Consider the following 15,355-nt stretch of genomic DNA (forward strand, 5'->3'; position numbering starts at 1 on the left):
ATGAAACTATGCTGCACTTTACTCAACCACGGGAGCCTCACAACAGTCACTAACTATGCTTCATTGCATTGTAACTCCAATAAGTTAATTCTTGTTGATTGAATATTTTTGAATGTTTTTTCAGGGCCTTGGCGCTGGTTTGATGAATCGATGCTGGACTGTTGTGAACCTTTAGAAAAGGTGAAAGTTGATGGCATCACATTTGGGAAAGTGGCATGCCTAGCTAATTGTTCTGGAGCTAAGGTTGAAGCTTTCCGCTCTAATCAAAGTTCTATTGATGAATTCCGGAGATTTGTAGCAAAGTGTGCTTCTTCTGAAGATTGCCATGTGATTACATCATATCATAGAGCTCCACTAAAGCAGGTTTGTTTTGTGTGCACTTTACATTTGCCCAGCTGACGAACTTGTGGTTCATTGTGCTCAAATACTATATACTCTTGCATGCTTTTGTTCTGAATTTATATATAATTAATGATTTTAGGTTAGAATTCAAATTATGACTGCCAACGGCTACCCCACATTACGAAATAAATGGTTTAATTTTATAATTCATTTCTATTAGAGTGTATTTTTCTGTAACCTTGTATTCTTTGATTCTGAACCTCCCTTTTACAAAGTGATCTCCGACACATACATGTGACACCTTAGCTGCAATGACAATTTATTAGAGTCATATATTACAAGTATATTTAGAGAGTTAACATGGTTAAAATATCTTTGGATAAATTTTCTAGCTGTGTTTTCTCCCATAAGATCTAATACAAATTTGAATTTTTATTACATTGGTTTATGTCTGCATACTGGTTTACATCAGCGTTTTCCTTTGTATATGATATTTACCATGGCACTGCTGTACTGGTATAGTTCAAAACAGAAGTTTCAGTTGAAAGAAAAATTTCACCCCCTCCTATTATCTTCTTCTTCATAGTTTGATGGCATTGACACTCTGGAGTCCGTAGTTACATGTACTTTCTTCAATCTTGTGACTCACTAGTTTCCATTTAGTTTGTGATGTTTGCTTTCTTATTTCATTCTACAACCATAAAAATTCTTGTAACAGAGTAATTGATTATTCTATGTGAGATTGATATGTTTCTGTTAGCAGGAAATGTTCTCTTTCCATCTGTCTGAATCCTGATCGAATAGTTAGCCAGATATACCCCTTTGTGTACGTTATATCCTTGTGAAAGAAAAACATTTCCTCTTGAGATGGTGGTTTCATTTCAAATTTTCATCACATGAAGTCAGTTTTCAAATCATCATAAATTGATGTGTATTTGACCATATGAGATCTTTGCAAAACGTCAGGAGTTGAAATTGATTTCAAGAGCATGAAGATCACGTTTTTTCTTGGTAAATGAAAATAAAATTCATTAATATGGATAGATGACTACTATCACAACATTAACTTACCATGATTAGCAAAGTGCGCTTCTTCTGAAGGATGTCACGTGATTGAGTCATATGATAGAGCTCCATCAAAGCAGGTTTGTTTTATGTGCACTTTACATTGGCCCTGGACATGAACTTGGGCTTTATTGTGCTCAGAAATTATGCTTTTGCATGCTTTTGTACTGATTATTATATGTATAATTAATGGTTTGAAGTTAGAATTCAAATTATCGCTGCTGAACTCTCAGATGAATTTCTATTTGTGCTCTTTTTCCCCTAAAATTTAAAAAAATTTGAATTATTATTAAGTTGGTCTTATGCCTGCATATTGGTTTATGCCAGTCTTTTCCTTTATATATGGTAAAATCTATGGCCATGCTGTATTGCTTTAATTCAAAACAGAAGTTTCAGTAGGAATATAAATTTCATCCCATGCTATTCTATCTTGTTCTTCCTAGTTGATGGCAATAACTCTCCCACTAGTTCCCATTAGTTTGTGATATTTTCTTTACTTTTTTTTCTATTTCTTATTTCTTTCTACCACCATAAGAACTCTTGTAACAGAGTAATTGTAATCAATTATTCTATGTTAGATTGATATGCTTTTGTTAGCAGGAAATGTTCTCTTTCCATTCACCTAATTCTGATTGAATAGTTGGCCTAATATATCCCTTTGCATATTTTACATCCTTATGAAAAGAAAGCATGGTCTTGTTACTGATCAATTTAGCAGGGCTGCTAAGGTCCTGGCAACCTGCTATGGTTGGCACACATTGGATGAGGGTCCACTGTCACCTTGGCCCAAATCCCCACTCTTTAACCCAAACTATCTGCTTAAAGGCCATGGGAGGATTCCCTTTGAATACTTCACCCAACCAGAAAAAGGTCAGTGCCTTGAATGGGGTCTACAGATGAAGTGGATGATTTAATTGTTTGCCGTCCCATTGGTTTACTGTGGAAAATCTACAGAAAATACTTAGAACCAACAAGATGTGACACTCAAATTTAAGAAATATATCAATGTAACTAGTCAAAATGAGTGTACTAGAAAATTGAAATATAATAACCAAAACTATATTTATTTTTGTGGTTGGATCTTTGGTTAAGGGGCTTCTTTATTATTTTGCATGCTTTCTTGTTACTGCAAACTGTAAAATTTGCAGAAAAACTTAGGAACAGCAGAAAATTCCCTTGAAAATGGCTCTATTCAAACAATGCCTTAGCGCTCTAGATCAAATAGCTAGGGGTTGGAAGGCTAGGAGATGTTAGATAGATTTTAAAGGATCACTCCAAATTCTATTACCAGCAACAAAATGCAATTTCTAGCTTGCTGGAAATTAATCTTGTGAGGTCAAGGGATCAAATCCCATTGGGTACCGTTATCTCTTCGATTCTCCCTAGGGGGAAAGTCCAAACCTCACCAAGGAAATAACCTAAGGAAAGTAATAGGAAAACTATCCATTGTCACCTTGGCAACTTTTCCCTTGACTTCTAGGTCTCAAAAGATGGGTTCCTACCTAAGAAGGGATTCCCTAGACTAAATCCTAAGCCTATCATTTTAGTCCAAATGAGTGAAGGTGGCTAGGATTTGATTATGTAAATGGAGTTAATCATAAGATTTATTGAATAGAATGCCTCAAATGGTGGACTTTTTTGAGTGTTTATTTTGCACGAGCAATCATATATGATTAGAGATTTAACTTTTAAGCATTATGCTCAAGATCATTTATATGCAAGTGTTTGTGAAATACAAGATGTCTTGGGCAAGACATAAAAGAAAAGAGAAAATCGTTTTTAGTCAAAAGTTGTGTGTGGTGTTATAGCCCTCAAATATACCGACAGGGTCCAATATGAGAGGGTGATCTTTCTAAATGTTGTTTTCGGTGAACTGTAACGATTCAATGACTGATAGGATGTTATCAAGATACCTAGGGGGACTTTCTCTATACTCAAGGTACGTGGAAGTGATGTTCATGTTCAGGTTTGTCTAATGCAATACTGCTCGAATGGGTATTCAACAAGGCTTACTTGGACCTCCAACAAGGTGAGCATTAAGCTCAATGAGTAGCCTCTTGAAGTCTCAAGTATCCCTGCTTGTAAGCTTCCCGAACCACAATTTGTAAATGTCTAATGACCTATTTTGTTGTTATTTTGTGATATTCCCACTTAGCAATATTGCTAAGGGGAAATATCAATTTTGCCCATTTTGTCTTATTTTGCATTTGTACTTAGGAAAAGTGGGTTATGGGGCCCCACTTTAATTTTGAAGCTAAGGGAAGGCCCAAACATTAGAGAAAGGGAAGAAAATCGAAGTGCTGGTGGAAGGTGGGGACCACCCATGGAGAAATATGACCCCCCTAGGAAATACACACTCCTTGGAGGGAAAATGATGGGAAGTTCGATGGCTGGGCCCACATGGGCAATTGGGAGGCACTTTGACAAAAGAGGAGGAAGACATTCATTTTTGGCATTCTTGATCATTTGAGCATTTACCTTGACTAGCACGCTTGAGTTGGAGGCCAAGTCTGCATGTGCTGTTGAGCACAAGAGATTTTCAGGTGAGAATCTCACCCCTTGCTTCAATGGACTTTGAGTGCTAGCCCTAGGAGGGAATTCCATTCAGTTTCATATCGATCCAGGGGCATTTCAGTGTGTTCTTGGAGCAGCTTCAGCAGAGACAGCGTAGGCCTGTGCAGTCCCTTTCCTTGCCACACGTGGGACACTTAGAGGAGGTCGATTTTGGGGCTGAGATTGTGGGAGCAGCCCAGAAGGGAGTTTTGCTGAGTTTCTCAGCCATTTTGGGAGCATTTGGCAACCTTATTTACAGGTGGGTCGAAATACCCAATAGTTGGAGGAGCTAGGGGAAATTGGGCTGAAATTCCAAGGTCAACATTTGGCCAATTCCTTCATGGGTTTTTGTGGGTTATTGGTGGAGAGCCTGGGGTTAATTTCCCGGAATTTTCTGAGCACCGGAGGAGGCCCTAGCAGCCATTGTTTGCAACCAGCAGTGCAGTTTTCACTGGGACAATGCAAAGATTGTTGGGGACAACCACATTGCATGTTAGAGCAGCTGATTTCATCACCTGGACATTGTTAGCTTGCCTTGGGCAAGCCCAGGTGCATGCTTTCTGATCTTACCTTTGTACCCAACAATTATATCAATAAAATGGCTCAGCTCAGCACAATTTATGGAGATTTCTGGGTGTTTAATGTGCTGTAAATTTTTGTGTGTTTTTGCTATGTTTTCTTTGTTTATCATTGTAAATTTCCACTAGGAATATTACATATTTAGAGACATTGTAACATATTTTCCAACCTAAAATTGACTAATAGTCTTGCCCAAGAAAATATTCATTATCATGAAATCCATCATAACTTGCATTGTAAAATAAAATGCTCAAAGATACATAAACTAGAAATTAAAGTGCATGAAAAGGACTTTGAAATAAAGATAAACACTTTAAATTTCTGTCTATTTAATATTTATTGTTGATATGAATAAATTAAGTTTTTGCAAATAAATAAGAATGATTAAAAAGTAGAAACTAGCATTTAGGAACACATCTCAGCTATAGGAAAACTCATAAAATTCACTTCTGAAATAAGTGAACAACAAGCATATAAATTGTAGTAATATTCAAAGAACATTATGCTTAACTATCTCACCTAAGCATTTAATAAAAATAATGTTGCCAACAAATTGGAGAATTAAATTTATGTTAAACATGTAAAAGTAGATTCCCAACATCAGGTGAGAAGTGACATGTCACCAAGGCATGAGGGCATGGATGTCAACACCTCCCTTCGGTGGGCTTGATGTGTCGCCTTCACGCCTCTCAAGTTTGCCGATATAATGCAAACACATGAATTCATTGTTGCAGATGGACATTTCTAGAAGCCGCTGGGGGTTGTTTCAGGTTTTCAGTGATTGCATGGACATCATTGCATTCATCCACCTTCTAGCTCTGGCTTTGATGGCCTATGGCTCCTTTGGTACAACACTCTGCACTCTCCACTCTTAGTTGTCTTTATGAGTCTACACGGTGCAACCTTCGGTTTTGGCCTCCATCATTGGTGTTCATCATTCTCTGTCTTGGCATCAGATCGCTAGCAATGTACTTGTTTTTTAGGTAAGTTAATCTTCCTCTTTCCCACTTTATCTCAACGAATTTGGATCTACAATTTTGACCTTCCTTGATGTTGTAGAAACCCTAGATTTCACACGTGCGAGAGAGATAGAGCCCCAAAACAATTTTTCTTCCTTTCTCTCCTAGACCTTCACTCTTGTTTTTTTCTTGCTTCACAGCTATAGATCAAACTTCTTTTCTTGAGATGGAACTTGTGAGTGAGTGTGTGCCAAATGAGGTCGAATCTGTTTCTTTTTATGACCATTCCAAGGGGTCAAATTCCCTTCTTTAGGCTGACTTGTAGCTGCCAGGGCTGACTTGTACTTTGGAGGTTTCCAGGACTATCTAGACTCAAAATAAATTCTTTTTGAATATATAGTTTTCCCCAGAAGGGTCTTATCATCATGATGTTGACTCTCATGACTTATGACAATAAATCCTATGACCTAACAAACCCTAGAAGGATGAAGAACATGATTTTACTTAGAAGACCATCAATAAAGAGCATGAAACCCATGCTTTAAGATAATAACTTTTTCTTTTCTTGTTACATAAGATACATATTGAAATGAGTACAATGACAATTATGAAGATCAAAACTAGTTACATTTCCAAGACTTAGGAGGAAGATCCTTTCCCTTTAATGTGTTAGAGCTCGAGGAAGGTTGTTTGTCATTTTTCCTAGAATATTGTAACCCTTTGAATCTTTCACTATTGTCGACATTCAATATAGGCTCAAATTTTTTGTCTTTAAGCTTGACTTCACTAATTTGAGGATGCATATATGTACCACCTAACATTATGTTGAAGGCTTGGGATTCACCAACCACATTCATTTGCTCACCACCCTCCTCATCTTCACTTTCTTCACTAGCACTATCACTTTGATCATCCTCGGAATTTGGGGACATTGGGTGGACCCTGCTTGCCTTATTATGTTTCTCGACAAAGGGTTTCTCCTTTGGAGTAAAGGTGGATTTTTGCCCCTTTTCAAGAGCAGTGAATTTGTTCATATACAACCTATCCCTAGCATTCATATCCTCAGACAATTTGTTAAGTTTCTTAAGGGAAATGACTAGGGTTTCCTCAACCTGATTCTTATGCTTGCCCTTTCTGGTTTCAACCTTTGCCCTAGGGAAATTGAACATCTCAACATGAGCAACATTTAGATTTTGTTCAACTTCAATGACCATTTCCTTTGTTTCAACAAGAGTATTAGGTTTCTTATCCCCTTTCCTTCAATGACCATTCCTTTGCTTCAACAAGAGTATTAAGTTGATATGTCAAATGTCCTCCAACACCTTTGATAAGCTATCCAAGATTTGGGCTTCGGTGGGTTTGAGGCAATCAGGGATATCCTTAACTAATCCTATCAAATATCTGGATAAAATATCTAACATCTTCATCAGTTTTTGTAATATCCCTAAGGAAAATTAACAATGATAAACAAAGCATGCATAACAAAAACACATAAATTTATACACAATCTTAGACACCTAAAAAAACTCCAAAATCCGCACAGAATTGAGCCATTTTATTATGTTAAACAAGGGGTACAATGTGAGATCAAAATGTATGCACCTGGGTTTGCCCAAGGCAAGCTAACAAGAACCAGGTGATGAAATCAGCTACTCAACCACTAGGAACCGTCCCCCACAAAAGCTTTGCACTGGCCCTAGAAAACTACATTGTTAGCTGCAAGAAATGGCTGCTAGGTCCTCCTTCAGTGCTAAAAAATTTCCGGGAAATTAACCTCGGTCTCTCCAGCAATAACCCACCAAAACCCAGAAAGGGTTTGGCCAAATGTTGACCTCCAAAATTTAACCCAATTTCTGCCCACTCCTCTAGCTGCTGGGTATATCGACCCACTCGAAAATACCACTGTTGATGGTCCACAAAATGGATGCAATACTTAGCAAATTCCCTCCCAGAATTATCCCACATGCCTTAGCCCTTGATTCCTCCTCCTCCCAAGCACCCACGTGTGGCACGAAGGTACCACTACGCAGGCCCATGTAGTCCCTGGTGATGGTTGTTTGGCACAAAAGACACTAACCAAAAGGAGCCCTGGAAACACTCCAAATCTTCAGAAAATGATGGCTCTAAGCTATCCCTGAAAGCCCAACAAATTCCCACCTCCACAATGAGCTCCTCCAAAGGTTACATATTATCCTTCCAGCATCCCACCTGCTGAACCAGCTCCACGAATATGCTTAGAAAGCTCCCAGATTGAATCAAGTGTGATGTAGGTCATCTCTTTGGGCTGGCACTTGAAGTCCACCGAAGGTACAATGAGATCCTCGCTTGAAAATATCGTGTGCTCAACAACACATGCAGACTTGGCTCTCAGCTCAAGCGTGCTAGTCAAGTGTAAATGTCAAATAATCAAAGATGCCCAAATGAGTGCTCCTCTTATTTTAGTCATTGGGCCTCCAATTTCCTTATGTGGGACCCATCCATTGATTTCCCTTTCTCTTTTCCCTCCATGAAAGCGTACTAGCAAAGGGGAGTGTATTCCTCTTTGGGGTGGCCCCCACCATCCACTATCAAATCGATTTTTTCTTCTTCTCCTATGTTGGAGCCTTCTTTCACCACAAAATTGCAAGTGGGGCCCCTCAACCCACTTCGCCTAAGTTGCTATCCAAAAATTAACAAAATTGGTCAAAATTGATATTTCACTTAACAAACTTGCTAAGTGGGAATATCACAATCCTCCCTGCCAAAATGTTGCTTGTCGCCAAGCAACTGCAAAGTTGGATGTTCTAATACTGCTCTTCTTCCCAAGTAGCATCCTGATCTGGCAGGTTCCTCACCTGATCAGGAACACCTTGATGACTCTTCTCCTTGTTGATTTTGTGTAGCGTCGGATGTGCTCTAGCTCCAAAATTTTGTGGAGGGGCTAGATTCTAGAATACATGAGATCTCCAAGGCCTAGAAATCGTTTGGAGAAATTCCACCCGGATTATGAGTTATTAAAATAATTAACTTTTTTAATGGGGTTCCTAAGTCTAAACTTAGGAAAATACAAATATTAATGGGTATTAATAAAATATGGGTGAGAAGCTTCTAAGAGACGAGGATCAAGTCTGTTCTAATCTTAGCTGTTGATTAGAGACTTAATCTCGGCCGTTGATTCATCAACAGGAAAAGTATAAGAGAAGACTTGAGAGTCATTTGGAGACACACCGAGCAAATAGTCAGTAACCCGAGGGAAATCGATTCTCAAGGAGAAGGAGTTCGATTTTAGAGAGAGAGTTGCAGGGTGAAGGAAGAGGAGGGCATCAACATCAGTCAAAGACTAAGGAGGAGGTGACGTAGAGCATCAGAGGGACAACACAGAGGGAAGATCAGAGAGACAACATAGCAAGGGACATAGTCCTCACGCAGAAGTGACGCGGTGAAGGCTAGAGGGTCGCCGGAGTGTCAGAATTTCTCCAGAGAGTGGAGAAAAATTGTCTCAGGTGTTTCTCTCAGAAGTGTCTCTATATTCTGTAAAATCGTTTCTTGTAAAGAGATTGTTGCTGAAGAATAATAAATAAACCCTCATCTGTTGCATGGTTTTCCCACATTGGGTTTTTCCGGGGACTATTGTCCAAAAGTAACTGTGTTGATGTGATTGATTCTTGTGCTTGTATATCACTATTATTTTCTCTATGCTATTATGTGACAACTGCAGTAGAATTTATTTTAATGTTTACTGAAGGGTTTTTGTAAATAACTTATTGTGGAAAATAAGTAGGAGAAATAAATCAGTTACTGGAGTAGAATTTTGCGTTAGAAATTTTCACATGGTATCAGAGTAGAGAACGGGCAACAAGATTAGAGAATTTGCAATGAGTCGGGAGCATGATGCCAGGGCAGCAACTCAAAAGGACTCACACAGTTCTCTCGAGAAAGAGGAAAGCACGAAGAACATGGATCACGACTATTCTATCTTAGCTTCCAGACTGGAAGAATAAGTCACTTGCTTAGCAAGTTTTGCCTCCTCTAAAGTTTGGGATATTGATAATGGAGCTTTTGCGCACATGACCAGAATACGAGAATGTTTTTCGAGCTATTAGGAAGAACAAATGAACTTCCAAATTACCATGGGAAATAAGTCGAAATGTACCCCCGTAGGAAGAGGTACTGTAGTGTTTCAAACAGAAGCAGGGGATCGACTTCGAGCAACCAATGTGCTGCATGTGCTAGGATTGGGAATGAACTTACTCTCTATATCTCAGTTACAAAACAAGGGCTATGATGTTTTCTTCATTGGGAAGAAAGTATATGTCAAACATCCGAGTTGGAAAAAGAAGGCCCAAATTGGAGTCAAAAGTAACAGGCTGTATAAGTTACAACTAGAATCTCTAATGGCACTGATAGGCAACAGTGGGGAAAAAGATTTGAATGAACTATGGCACAAGGGGATGGGACACTTACACCATGGGGCTCTAAGAATTCTTGGAAGAACCGTCACAGGCATTCCAGAGTTGAGTACCAAACGAGACGATGTATGCAGAGGGTGCGCACTAGGAAAGTACGCCAAAGCGGCTTATTCCAGAAGTAACAGTAGGGCTAAGAGTGTTCTGGGATTGATACACTCAGATATTTGCTGACCCATGTCCACAAAAGTTCTTAGTGGTCCCGAATACTTTGTCACCTTTATTGATGACCATTCCAGAAAGATTTGGATCTACTTTCTAAAAACCAAGGATGAGGTTTTTGGTTTATTCAAAGAGTTCAAAGCTCTAGTTGAGAATTTGACAGGAAAGAGGATAAAACTGCTGTGCTTAGACAATGGTGGAGAATACATTGACAAGGACTTCATTGATTTCTACGCAAGGGAAGGCATCAGAAGAGAATGGACAACTCCTTATTATCCGGAGCAAAATGGAGTAGCAGAGAGGAAGAACAAAACTATTGTTGAAGCATCAAGGGCGATGTTGTATGATCAAGGTATGCCCAAATTTCTATGGGTAGAAGTATGTAGCACAACAATATATGTCTAGAACAGGACTCCTCACAGTGCATTAGGTAAGATTACTCCGGAGAGTGTCTTCACTAGTAAGAAGCCTGAGGTGAGTCATTTAAGGATATTTGGGGATTTGGCATACTACCATATACCGGAAGAAAAAAGGAAGAAATTGGATGAAACTGTAGAAAAATGATATCTTGTGGGATATAGCGAGAATGCTAAGGCATATAGAGTATCTTCTGGGAAATAGGAAGATTGTAGTTAGACGGGATGTAAAGTTCATGGAGGATAGAGCTTTCAGGAAATCTCGAGAAATTCCTTCCGAAGAGCAGTCAAAGGATGATCCATTGGTCCAGCTACTTCGACTAGCAGAAACCAACATCAGTATTTCTCCTAAAGACAAAATTCCAGAGGTATCACAACAGGTGGAGTCTCAGGAAGAGGAGAAGAAGATAGATCTACCCACTACCAGTGGAAGAACGAGCCAGAAACTTCGACATATAGTACAGGATGTAGAGGATTTTGTTGGAGCTCCTAGGAACGAAAAAAGGGAGCGTAGACAACTAGATAGATACCAACCCTTGGTGGCTTAGGTTGGAGAACCCTCTAGTTTTCAGGAGGCCATTCAACATCAAGTATAGGTAGAGATGCTATGGTGGAGGAATACAATTCCATAATGGTCAATGATGTCTGGGAAGTGGTACCTAGGCCTCAGGACAGGTCAGTTGTAGGTTCGAGATGGATCTACCAGATCAAATATGCTGCAGATGGCAGTGTGCAAAAATACAAAGCCAGGTTCGTGGCTAAGGGTTATGCTCAGAAGGAAGGAGTAGACTACGAAAAAACCTTCGCCCTAGTAGCCAGGTATACTTCTATTAGATCTGTGATATCCCTTGCAGCACAGATGGGGTGGGAGATTCACCAGATGGACGTCAAGATTGCGTTCTTGAATGGGGTGATAGAAGAAGAAGTATACATTGAACGACTAGAGGGTTTTGAGACACATGAGAAGAAATCACATGTATGCAGGTTGAAGAAAGCCTTGTATGGGCTTAAATAGGCGCCTAGAGCATGGTACGGTCGAATTGATGGTTACTTGCAGAAGATCGGATTTGTGAAGAGTGACGCAGATCCCAACGTCTACTATCTGAAGATCGGATTCGTGAAGAGTGACACAGATCCCAGCCTCTACTATCTGATTGTAGAGAATGAGCCTCTAATCCTGGTGTTATATGTGGATGACCTATTTCTAATAGGCTCATCCAGGCTCATCAAAGATCGCAAGGAAAACCTACCTGCAGAATTTGACATGAAGGATTTGGGGCCAATGCATTATTTTCTGGGGTTGGAAGTTTGACAACAGAAGGGTGGAATTTTCCTTGGACAAGGGAGATACGCTACAGAAATTATGAAAAGGTTCATAATGCAGGACTGTAGACCTATGGCTACTCCAATGATTACCAACTGGAAGAAGATTGATGCATATGAAGATAAAGAAGTTGATCTCACCTTGTACAGGCAACTCATAGTGTCCTTGATGTATCTGGTCAGTACCAGGCCAGACATTTGTTACGTTGTCAACACACTCAGTTAGTTCATGGTGGAACCAAAGAGGGAGCACTGAGCAACAACCAAGCATGTTCTCAAATATATACGAGGAACAATCGAGCATGGACTAGTGTACACCTAAGGTAATGACATCAGGCTGAGTGGGTTCACAGACACAGATTGGGTTGGAAGTTGAGAGGACCGTAAAACAGATGTAAAACAGTAAAGTAGATTTTATCCTGAACCTGTAATTATTTTCCTGAAGTCTTACAAATTTAACTAACAGATTAACTAACAGAACTGTTGAGGGTACCTACGTGTGCCCTTGTGGTTGATGATGCCTCCAGCTCCTTGCTCTGGTTACCAAAAGATCGAATCCACCCAGCCAAATTGAGTAGAACCTGGCTACTCAGTCCAGTAAGCTTTTGAGATGAAGCCAACTATTCCCCCGTTCCCAGAACCTCAGAACAATCCGCGCTCTTCCTGTGGGTAATTTCAGTTTATGATCCTCTTCCTCCTTTAGTTCTTCCGTTCTTTACCTTCCTCCCCCCCGGCTCCCTTCTCAACTTCTGTTCGGTGGTTTTATCGGATTTATTGGCGGTGGCCGCTCTTCCACTAGCAGACCCCTGCTCAGCCTTCTGGTGACACCTCTCATGTCACGTATCACATATCTCTGTTATGGTCACGTATATGTTTAATTCATTTATAATTTAATTAATTTTAGTTCTTTATGATTTATTAAAGTACCTTTTTAATATGAAGATTATAACATTATACTAAGTACCCTTTTAATTAATTTCTTATATATATAATTAATCATTTTATTAATTTATTAATATAATTTTTATTAATAATCTGAAATATATAATTTATATAGCCCTCTTTTAGTTTTTTACCCATTAATCATGATACATTAAGCAATATGGGGGTGTTGATGGATAAGTAGAACCTCTATTCGAAGAAGTGTCATGATATTTACTACTTATAGTTAATTTAGTATATAGATACTAGTGTGGTGCATGCGACACATGCATATGTAGCTATCGTATGCATGCATCGTATGCTTGCTATTATTCTTGCGTTCTCTATATTTATAGATAGGTCGTTACATACACTCCCCCTTCAGAAAACTTTGTCCTGAAGTTAGGGTTTTTATTTTTATATGATTACTTATGATAGCAATTAGTACATTCTTCTTAGGATTGTAAATAGGGGTTAAATTCTTATTTAATGTAAAGCTACTATAAAATTGGTGTTTTAAATACTTCTAGGTTTATAATTTTAATGGTCATGCCTTGCCCTAACCAGGTTCTCAAGCTATTTTTAAAATCATCCTATCCTTCCTAATCTCTTCCACTCCCATCCTATCCGTCCTCTACTAGAGTATGCCATGGCTTTAGTTTTACTGACCTAACCATTCATAAACTCTAAGGATGACAGTGTCGGTTATACCGACCTGATTCCCAGTAGGCATCTGACAGTCATCATCACACGTCTAGGGGAGTGTGATTCGCACAGTCCTCCCATGACTCCAGGGTTCGGAGGATAAATGGTGGGCAACACCTCCACCCCTCCTAATAGAATTAGGGTTAATACCCTATCATAGAATCTCTTTGAGCCTTAATTGTTCTGAGGTTTCTGTCACCACGTGGTCATTTTAGTAACGGATATTATCTGCAACCATAAACACTTATCCATTCGTTTATAAAATGTGCATTAACATATTCAAAAACAAATAACTTATGTATAATTCACACATGTCAACTACAGTATAACATATTTTGCCATATTCTATTCATGTTATTGACTTTCATATTAAAATTTAATTATTCTTTGATTTCTTTCTCATCAATCATATTGATACGCGTAAATAAAATAGAATTATGATATCTTAATTCCCATCAGAAGCAAAATCACTTAAATATTTTAAACTTTACTTTGACAACGATAATTTAGTAAGATCAATAACATATTTCGTCTTGGTATCCATGTACCAGTGGAATTTAAACAGATATTATGTCATAAAAATTCACGTTTATATATATCATTCAAAATGGTTCTAAGTCTCTGATTTGTAGTAAAGTAAATATATACAAAACATAGTTTAAAGTTCTTCAAAGTTGACACAGATTAGGGTATTTTTGACATATGTTTTCTGTATCTTCCCAAGTAGCTGATTCAGGACTATACTTGTCCCATTGGACCTTAACTTGGTCTACTAGACGATTTCTGAGTTGTCAACTCTATGTTCCAGTATACGTAATGGTTCGACCGATATGATTCCCTCGTCCGATACCTGCAGTTCCTTGCATTTCTTGGATTAATTCTGGTCCTATTATCACTCGATCTTCTAACCTGTTCCAACTTAACGGTGTTCTGCAAGGTCTGCCGTATAATGCTTCAAATGGAGGCATTCCAATCAAACTATGGTAACTGTTATTGTATGCGAATTCGACTAAGGATAAGTACTTTTCCTAGTGTTATTGATGATCCATAACATACATTCTCAACATGTCTTCAAGTACTTGGTTTACCCTCTCTGTTTGCCCATCGGTTTCAGGATGATAAGCTGTGCTCAAATTTAGTTGAGTTCCTAAGGTTGACTGCATACAAGTCCAGAATCTTGAAGTGAATCTCTATCGGATATAATCTTCTTAGGTACTCCATGAAATCTGATAATTTCATTTATGAATATTCGAGCTACGTCAGCAACTTCATAAGTATCTCTTACGGGAATGAAATGTGCGCTTTTCATTAATTTATCCACTACTACCAGAATGGCATTGCGTCTTTGAGAAGTAAGAGGTAGTCCAATGCTGAAATCCATAGAAATGATCTCCCATTTGGTCATATGAATGTCGTGCGGTTGTAAGAGACCCACTGGATGACAATGATCTGCTTTCACTTGTTGACATTCCAAACATTTTCAACAAATTGTACGATATCACGTTTCATGCCCGACCAGAAGAAGAGTTTCTTGGTATTCGCATACATTTTCCTTACTCCAGGATGTGTACAATACACTGCTCTGTAGGCATCCTTAAGGATAGTGTCTTGAAGATCCCTATTATCTGGAATATACATCCTTCCATGGAATCGTAAGATTCCATCATCTTCTAGTTCATATCCTTCAAACTTAGATTCTTTTGGCTTTTTACCCTCAAGACTAGATCTCACCTTTAAATACCAGCTATCTTTTATGAAATATTCTAGTACTCGTTGCCTTAAGTCTACTTTGATAGGTATGAGAGGGAATATCCGTGGTCTTCTGCTTAAAGCATCTACTACTACATTTTCTTTTCCCTTAATATATGATATTCCAAAGTCATAT

At 38.7% G+C, this 15,355-nt stretch overlaps 1 protein-coding gene across 2 annotated transcripts in view; it reads left to right on the top strand.

Moving 5' to 3' along the window:
• Positions 1-15,355, top strand: part of LOC149251687 (glutathione gamma-glutamylcysteinyltransferase 1-like) — a 502,910-nt gene that overhangs the window by 145,837 nt on the left and 341,718 nt on the right. For both annotated transcript variants that reach the window (XM_089459523.1, XM_089459524.1), the window contains exon 3: positions 125-363. In XM_089459523.1, the coding sequence (XP_089315649.1) occupies positions 125-363 (239 nt within the window). The remainder of the gene's footprint in view (positions 1-124; positions 364-15,355) is intronic.

Source organism: Pinus tabuliformis, chromosome 7, assembly GCF_031772625.1.
Source record: "Pinus tabuliformis cultivar Carrire ecotype Pingquan chromosome 7, CPIR1, whole genome shotgun sequence".
Taxonomy (NCBI): Eukaryota; Viridiplantae; Streptophyta; class Pinopsida; order Pinales; family Pinaceae; genus Pinus; species Pinus tabuliformis.